Raw genomic sequence first — 9,398 nt, forward strand, 5'->3', positions numbered from 1 at the left:
ACGTGATATTTTAAAAATTAAGTATTGATATCATGTTAGTAATACACATATGATAATATCATCTTTTGTCTTTTCCATTAAGTGTAATTGTTCTTTTTGTGCGTTTTTGTACAGTTATAGTTACATACCTCCCTACACTCATATTTTGAGTGTAATTCATTTGCCAGAAAAGAGACAAAACACATAATAAACAAAGTTAAAGATGATTTGACTGATAGCATTATTTTTTTTTGTCAGATTTCCTATAGATATCACAATAATATCATTATCGTGAATTCTCTTGGCCACGATAATCTTGTAGTGAAAATGGGATATCATGACAGCCCTAGTTGTTACATCTCTTTTTTTGAAACAAAGAAAGATTAGATGTTTGCCAGGAGAAAAAATAAGCATATAAAGAATAATTTTGATGTGACTTTTAACTGGCAAAATATTCTACTATTATATTATTATCACCTTGCAGATTAAGTTTAGCTCTTTAAAACTGCAAATTAAGTTGCGTGTGTGTTTCTGTTAGCACGCAGATCCTTAACTTCTGTCATAACAACCAAATATTTTGATACCAATGATGAATGAGTGGCTTAAACAAGGTGACTGCCAACACTCAAAGATACAGTATGTTCCAGCAGCTTTTGTCAGTGTTCTTCATACCTTGCAGTGTGGAAAGATGATGTGTAAAGAAAAGATGCATACAAAGACCACGTCACAACACAACCAAACTGACATTCTTGTCTAATTTAAGCTTCGTTTCTGATGGTTGTTCTAACTCTGTCCTCTTTTCCTCGTTCCTCAAATACTTATTCACTCTTTCTGTCATCAACCTCATACAGTTTTCTTGGTCTATCGGTAGTTTTCCATAACTAGCTGATTCTTAACAACCAGTGACTCAGTCAGTTGCTTTTGAACTCTGACACCATCATGATGAGGCCGCTTCTCCTCTTTACAAATGATAACCAGAAACAATGGGTGACTAATGAAAGATCAGACCTCAGCATGCTCTCCTTTTTCCTGGTACTGTGGTCTGGTTGCATTTTACAGCCTTTTCCTTCATTTAGTGTGTGTGCACAGATTTCCTTTAAATTAACCATACATTGCAGGAAGTTCCAGACTTTTTTGTGATAACCTTAATATTTATGATTTGAGATCAAGAGAGTTACAAAAGTGTCAGTAAAATAGCAATCGTATTCTAATTTGTGTCTCGCTTTCTTCATTTTCACTTTCTGAAGTGAGTCGGGATCAACTTTGCAGTGTTGATGTTCATCAGCACATTTCCACATAATTATGAGTGAGATTAGATCATGGTTTGATTGTTTCTAATGCCTTAACAAGACTGAAAGTATAAATGAATAAATAATAATGAATGAATAAAATATGAATGAATAAACAATCTGACCATGTAATCATTCCAGGAAGCAGGAAAGCATTTAAACTTTTTATTCATTCATTATTAATTAATAAATCATGAAAGGTATAACCCATCGTGTGTCAATATTCACCAAGCTTCCAGTCTGTGAATCATGTTGTGTCTCTCTTGATTGAAGACAGGACCAAAACTACTATAAAAATAATGTTACTTTCAACATGCTATGTTCTTCTGTACTTCTTCTTGATGAGAGGAAGTGATAGTAGTATATTAGATCAAAGTTAATTATATGGTTCAGATAGTAGGAGCTAAGCTAAAAGTTTTAAACTTTTTTTTTTAAATTACAAGATGTAAGAAGTCATACAAGTGAATACTGAATGGGTGTAACTTTAATCCAAGTTTCACTGAGAACAATGGTGAACAATTATCAACAAGCAGCATGCAATGTTGTTTTGAGATGTTATGTAACTGCCTTTGAAAGGGTTTTTCTTCCCATTGTCAAAATGCATATTTGCACTTTAAGAATATACAAAATGATGGATGAGGTGTAGGGTTGCAGTCATAACATGAACACATAAGTACCCTTGTCACATTGTTTTTGTTACTTGAGCTGTGTAATGAGTGACAGCTATTCATTGCTGTTTGAATTCTTTACATTTGTTTATTTCCTTTTATATGAACTGCACTGAGAGACAATTACAGGACTTATCAGTGATGAGTTGTAATGGATATATTTAGATAGAAGATCTGTGAATACGTGACAATGTACCATTGCTGATAATTGCTATCTTTCATTGTGTGAATAATGCCAGTGATTTATGTTATGAGTTGAACTTTTTTGGATTACTCAGCAACCAACATGAAATCATGCATTACTGGCACAATAAACTGTCATCATACTGTAGATACATTCCATTTAATCTGATTGATATAAGGATTGTATTTCTTTTTAAATGATTATGAAATGATTGTTATAAATAGGCATCATGAGTTGCATGAACACTTCACCGTCAGGTCAACAAGACATCAGGGAGTGTGCAAGACATAATAACATGACATAATAACCAGGAGATGTTTTGTCTCCCTAATCTCATTTTAAATACATAATGCAAAGGTGTTGAGATACATAATTGTCCTGAAAACAATGCAAACAGACACGTTCATCATATTTTGTAAAAATATTCCACTGCTGACTATTTCTCAACCTTGGGGTGTAACAGGTTTTTTGCACTGGGTGTGCGACTGGTATGACCCCGTCTTTAATGGGAACCCAGAGGAAGTGAAGCCTCAATATATATTCAAAAATAGAACTCTAAAAGAGCAGTCATTATAGTTTTATTGATGCAATATTAAGCAGTGCTGATGATTTTTTAAAAATTTTAGATATCACATTAAAAAAAGGAGGAAATTGATATTCTACTCTACACTCTGTTTTAATCTAGCTCTGTGTTTATGTTGGCAACTAACCTCACCTCACCTTTAATCTACCAATTAACTTTTTGGATGGTATGTGGGGAGGGGCACACCTCTTGGCAGGTGACAGGTCAAACAAAGTATATAAAGAGTGACAAACAAGGACTGTGCAGTCACAAAATGGCTTTGAGGAAATGGATCTGCGTTTTGGCTCTGGCAAGCCTTTTATCTACAGGTATGTCACACTTAGATTAGACCTAGATTCAACCTCTTTGTTGAGCCGCAGATGCTGTCAAAGTAGTTTAATATACAAGAGTAGGCATGTTTAGAAATTAGAAACAAACTCTTCAAATTGATCTACCTGGCTACTGATTTTGGCTTGACTGAGCTTTTAAACACAGTGCAGCAACTGGATGTTAGATGTGGTGTAATAATATACATCTGTTTGATAATAATCCAAGCAAAGGCTGCAGTAATTTGGATGAAGTTGTTATAAAGACCAAGTATGTTTTCAGTTGGAAACCTGTTATTTAATCCTACATATTTTAAAATGGTATATACAGTATTGGTATACAGTAAATGTGTGAGCCTCCACATAACTCATTGTTTTTGTGGCAGTGATTTAGTGTTGGTATAATATCTGTTATAACTCATTATCATACATTCTAAGATGTTTTATGTAACATAATAAGGTAAGCTGGTTAACATGCAGATTTGACTACTTTTACTATTACTTTTTATCTGTTTTTCTGTAATAGATGAACATGTCAGCCTCCAAAAGCTTTCTCTTTTATTTAACATCAGTATTTGTAATTTATGTGATTTTTTTTCCCTCAGAAAAATTATTGGTAAAAGGGTTATTTTCCTGGGTAATTTATTCTATCTTTACATGCTAAATTATTTCATTAATTTTCTTAGTGGATTGAAATTCATTTGAACTTTTCTAGAGGGCTTTGACATTTAATCTTTGGCATTATGTATCTCTCTATCACATGCTATATCAGAATTCATTAATTAAAGTAAAGTTTCCATTTTGTGATTACTTTAATTTAAAGACAGTTGTATTTAATTTTAAAATGAATGCTGAATCACCTCTAACATTCACGACTCTAAGAACAGGAAACATCCATCACTAAGGATACTGACAGATGCTGTTCTATCAGCTTCTGAGCACTGCATTAAAATAGCTATTGATGTGTAACATCCCCAAATAAATCAGCATGTGCTAAAAAATAGACTCACACTCTATTCTCACACTCTGCACATGCGTCATTCTGCACAATGAAGCTCAAACATCCAACTGAAGGAACAAAAAGAAAAACATTTTTGAGTGGAGGAGGACTTTTTTTTATTAAGGTGGCACACTTACTCTTTGTGTAAGAGAACACAAGCTGAACATAGTGTGTTTTTGTTTGCTGACACATTTGCTTGAAAATGGTCCACTCAGATTAATACGACCCATTTGTGTTGTCTTTTTTCCAGAATCACATGCTCAGCTTGATGGTAAGTTTCCACCTCAAACTCTACATTGCATCTGCATTTCACTAAAGTTTTCTATGTGCAACTGTTAATGAGTAATGAGATTTATTAGCCTGAAAACAATTTTGATCTGCTGTTTTCAGTGACAAAGTGTTTTTACTTTTTGGAATGTGTTTTGTGTGTTCTTCTGAAGTCTGGCCTTACTGATCTCTTTTCCAGTATGTGGCATTGCTCCGCTGAACTCCAGGATAGTTGGAGGTGAAGATGCTCCACCTGGAAGTTGGCCCTGGCAGGCTAGTCTGCAGAGATTTGGCAGACATTTCTGTGGTGGTTCCCTCATCAACAAAGAATGGGTGATGTCTGCTGCTCACTGCTTCTCCAGGTGGGTGGGACAAGTCTGACCGCAGTCTACCAACCAATCATGTCTTGAGTTTGACTAATATTTGTTTATGAAGGCAATACTTTCCAGCAAACAGAGTGTACCATTACTATGTATTTTACTATTTAAATTTCATATTATATTTTACTTTTACCTCAAATCCAGCAGGTTTGACTGTTGTGTTAGGTCAACAAAGCCAGCAAGGCAGTAACCCAAATGAAGTGTTCAAAACTGTTGCTGAGACAGTGATACAGCCAGCTTATGACAGCAACACCAATGATGACATCACTCTGCTCAGACTCTCCTCAGCAGTCAAGTTGACAGACTACATTAGATCCACAAGATACAAAATTACTGTGCTTAACATCTGTGTATAATAGAATGTTAGTTTATTTTGTGTTGTTGTATATTCATCTACACCTCACATCAACAGTATTCATTTTTCTATGCGTTGAATCAGCAATACTGGAGGCCAAGCAAACGCCCCGTTCCAAACAGGCACGTTTTGAATGGGTACTGCACTAGTGAATATAATAAAGGTTAATTTGTTTCAGTATATACTTCGAAAACACTTGAACATTCTCATTAAAACCAATCCATTTTGTCATTTTTACTTTAGTACCAGTACGTCTGGATGGCAGGTTTCTCTCGGTCGTCAGAACCTGCAGGGCAAAAACCCAAACGAAGTGTCCAGAACTGTTGCCAGAATCATTTTGCATCCAAACTATGACAGCGACACCAACAACAACGACATCGCTCTGCTCAGACTCTCCTCACCAGTCGAATTCACAGACTACATCAGACCTGTGTGTCTGGCAGCCAATAGCAGTGTGTTCAACAACGGTACTGATAGCTGGGTCACTGGCTGGGGAGCAGTCAAGGAGGGAGGTGAGTCTGCTTGAGTTGCTGACAAACTGTTTTCTTTTAGTGCAGTGTTCAAGTGATGTAAAATCTGTAGGACGATGTGTGATTTGTTTCTCTTCTCTTTGGTTCCTCAGTGTCATTACCCTTCCCTGAAACTCTACAAGAAGTGGAGGTGCCAGTTCTGGGAAACAGACAGTGTAACTGTCTCAATGGAGTCGGCACAGTCACAGACAACATGATCTGTGCTGGTGTTCTGGCAGGAGGCAAAGACTCATGTCAGGTAGAAAACTTTATTTTAATTTGTCACTGGTTGGTAAATGTATTCAAGATTTTCTGAGATTCTGAGATGTTCCTTCTCCTTTTCCTCAGGGTGACTCAGGAGGTCCAATGGTGAACCAGCAGGGCTCTGTCTGGGTCCAGTCTGGAATTGTTAGTTTTGGTTTTGGCTGTGCTCGGCCCAATCTGCCGGGAGTCTACACCAGAGTGTCCAATTACCAGTCCTGGATCAACTCCCACATCACATGTAGTAAGCCAGGCTTTGTCCAGTTCAGCTCTAGTGGGCTGGATGCTGACAGCAGCTACACCTGTCCTGGCCTGCCACCTCCCTCCATCACACAGCCTCCACCATGCGTATGCTCCTCTACAACCATGACACCTGAAACACCAGTCATAAGTGCAGAGGGTAAGTAGAGGATAGGTTAGCTTAGCATTGCACATCTTCAGTTCAGTGTAAATCTGTTATCACTGAATGCCTAAATATCAATATATCTGCTGCAGTGTGCGGCACCACTCCGCTTCACAACAGGATAGTTGGAGGTGAGGATGCTGAAGCTGGAAGTTGGCCCTGGCAGGCTAGTCTCCACTGGTTTGGCGGCCATGTTTGTGGTGGTTCCCTTATTAACAGGGAGTGGGTGATGTCTGCTGCTCACTGCTTCTCAAGGTGGGTGATTACACACTGTTTCTGCATATTTAAATATGCTGTTACTACAAGAAGGCAGTTAATTTTACTCTCTCAATACATTAACATATTTATTTAACCTTTTAGATTAAGCACCAATGGTTGGAGGATTTTCTTGGGTCGCCAGAACCAGGAAGGAAGTAACCCTAACGAGGAGGTCCGAACAGTGTCCTTAATAGTTCGTCATCCAGACTATGACAGCAACACCAACAACAATGACATCGCTCTGCTCAAACTCTCCTCACCAGTCAAATTCACAGACTACATCAGACCTGTGTGTCTGGCAGCCAGTAGCAGTGTGTTCAACAACGGCACTGATAGCTGGGTCACTGGCTGGGGAGCAGTCAAGGAGGGAGGTGAGTCTGCTTGAGTTGCTGAAGGTTAAATCCTACATGTAATATCAACCAAACCAATGATATCTGTTACACTACAACTCTGCTTATCCCACCATGAAAGTATTATTAATCTAATAATTCTTTATCTTATATTATGGTTACTTCCAGTAATCCTGCCATCATAACTGCATGGTAACTGTCTTTTCTATAGGAAAAACGGAATCAAGTAAATAATAACTACTTGGTTGTTTCTTTTATCATCTTGTACAGTGTCCCTACCCTCCCCCCAAACTCTGCAAGAGGTGGAGGTGCCAGTTCTGGGAAACAGACAGTGTAACTGTCTCAATGGAGTCGGCACAGTCACAGACAACATGATCTGTGCTGGTGTTCTGGCAGGAGGCAAAGACTCTTGTCAGGTAGAAAACTTTATTTCATTTGTCACTGGTTGGTAAATGTATTCAAGATTTTCTGAGATTCTGAGACGTTCCCTCTCCTTTTCCTCAGGGTGACTCAGGAGGTCCAATGGTGAACCAGCAGGGCTCTGTCTGGGTCCAGTCTGGAATCGTTAGTTTTGGTTTTGGCTGTGCTCGGCCCAATCTGCCAGGAGTCTACTCCAGAGTGTCCAGTTACCAGTCCTGGATCAACTCCCACATCAAATCTGACAAGCCAGGCTTTGTACAGTTCAGCTCCAGTGGGCTGGATGCTGACAGCAGCTACACCTGTCCTGGCCTGCCACCTCCTGTCATCACTATTACTACTACTGATGCTACTGGTACAGCAGGACCAGATCTAACAACCACAGAACCAGTGCCTAAAACCACAGCACCAGCTATAGTTGCTTCAAGTGCGGAAGGTTAGTCTTTTTGACATGTATATCTTTTAGGAATAAATGGATTTGCATTTTATCTTATCTTATCTTATATTACCATGACTGGCCTCAATAATCAGTGGATATAAACTTAATCTCCTCTCCAGTATGTGGAACAACCACTATCATCAATAAAATTGTTGGAGGTGAAGATGCTTCAGCTGGAAGTTGGCCCTGGCAGGCTAGTCTGCATAGATTTGGCAGCCATATTTGTGGTGGTTCTCTCATCAACAGAGAGTGGGTGATGTCTGCTGCCCACTGCTTTACCAGGTTGGTGATTATCTAATAATAGCAATGTTATCACTGATTTGTTATAAAAAACTGAATCAAAATGAGCTGATTGTGTTTCACTTTGGTTCATGTATTCATGTTATTGTTTTTTTTTGCATTTTTTACACAGTACAAGCACATTTGGGTGGCAGATTTTCTTAGGTCGGCAGAATCAGGAGGGTTCTAATCCAAACCAAGTGTCCAGAACTGTTGCCAGAATCATTTTGCATCCAAACTATGACAGCAACACCAGCAACAACGACATCGCTCTACTCAGACTCTCTTCACCAGCTGAATTCACAGACTACATCAGACCTGTGTGTCTGGCAGCCAGTAGCAGCGTGTTCAACAACGGCACTGATAGCTGGGTCACTGGCTGGGGAGCAGTCAAGGAGGGAGGTGAGGAACCATTTATGAGAAGTTATGAATGCTGTTGCTGTGATGATCACTACATATGTAACATTTGCCCAAAGTGCTTATTTTTTTGATGAGTATATGGGTCTTTCAAGTCATGTGACCTCATCACTTCCTGTTTCCAGTGCCTTTACCTTCTCCTCAAACTCTACAAGAAGTGGAGGTGCCAGTTCTGGGAAACAGACAGTGTAACTGTCTCAATGGAGTCGGCACAGTCACAGACAACATGATCTGTGCTGGTGCTCTGGCAGGAGGCAAAGACTCATGTCAGGTAGAGAACTTTATTTAATTTGTTATTGGTTGGTTAACATTTTGCGGATTTTCAGATAATTTCAGATACACATAAACCACCTTAGTGACACACATAAGCCACTTCTGTGTACAGAGTAAAATATTACATAAACTATTTATTGTAGCTTTCATAGACTGCATACTCTCTCACCACCTGAACAACACAATGAATGTTTCACAATTTAATCTGTATATAGACATTGTATGTTTGTTGTCTATATGTGTGTATATTACTATTTTCATACATTTTACCATAAATGAAAGTTATATTTTGTGATCTTATCTTTGTCTAGCTTTGCTATCTTTAGTTGTATGTTTATATTTCTGTTTTACTGTACATATATGGAATAAATATAACAAATGCAGTCAAATTATTTGTGTCAACATACCTATTCTGATTCTAAGACGTTTCCTCTCCTTCTCCTCAGGGTGACTCAGGAGGTCCAATGGTGAACCAGCAGGGCTCCGTCTGGGTCCAGTCTGGAATTGTTAGTTTTGGTTTTGGCTGTGCTCGGCCCAATTTGCCAGGAGTCTACTCCAGAGTGTCCAGTTACCAGTCCTGGATCAACTCCCACATCACATCTGATAAGCCAGGCTTTGTCCAGTTCAGCTCCAGTGGGCTGGATGCTGACAGCAGCTACACCTGTCCTGGCCTGCCACCTCCTGTCATCACTATTACTACTACTGATGCTACTGGTACAGCAGGACCAGATGTTACAACGGCAGAACCAGTATCCAGCATGTCAAGTGCTGAATGTAAGTAA

General features: G+C 38.8%; 1 protein-coding gene across 1 annotated transcript; it reads left to right on the plus strand.

Moving 5' to 3' along the window:
• Window positions 1–2,956: 2,956 nt before the first annotated feature.
• On the plus strand, window positions 2,957–9,398 carry LOC122971722 (transmembrane protease serine 9-like). The gene is made up of 14 exons (XM_044338466.1): window positions 2,957–3,011; window positions 4,259–4,279; window positions 4,475–4,637; window positions 5,254–5,522; window positions 5,633–5,778; window positions 5,868–6,180; window positions 6,276–6,438; window positions 6,544–6,812; window positions 7,062–7,207; window positions 7,296–7,644; window positions 7,767–7,929; window positions 8,060–8,349; window positions 8,469–8,614; window positions 9,063–9,398. Exons 1-14 carry the CDS (start codon window positions 2,957–2,959, stop codon window positions 9,396–9,398), a joined length of 2,829 nt encoding a protein of 942 aa, XP_044194401.1.

Source organism: Thunnus albacares, chromosome 20 (assembly GCF_914725855.1).
Source record: "Thunnus albacares chromosome 20, fThuAlb1.1, whole genome shotgun sequence".
Taxonomy (NCBI): Eukaryota; Metazoa; Chordata; class Actinopteri; order Scombriformes; family Scombridae; genus Thunnus; species Thunnus albacares.

Excerpts from the sequence above, each read along its gene's own strand:
- LOC122971722 (XM_044338466.1), top strand. The coding sequence starts at position 2,957 with ATGGCTTTGAGGAAATGGATCTGCGTTTTGGCTCTGGCAAGCCTTTTA. Across the intron at positions 4,638-5,253 it reads GCTGCTCACTGCTTCTCCAG|TACCAGTACGTCTGGATGGC; the intron begins GTGGGTGGGACA and ends TTTTTACTTTAG. Across the intron at positions 5,779-5,867 it reads GAGGCAAAGACTCATGTCAG|GGTGACTCAGGAGGTCCAAT; the intron begins GTAGAAAACTTT and ends CCTTTTCCTCAG.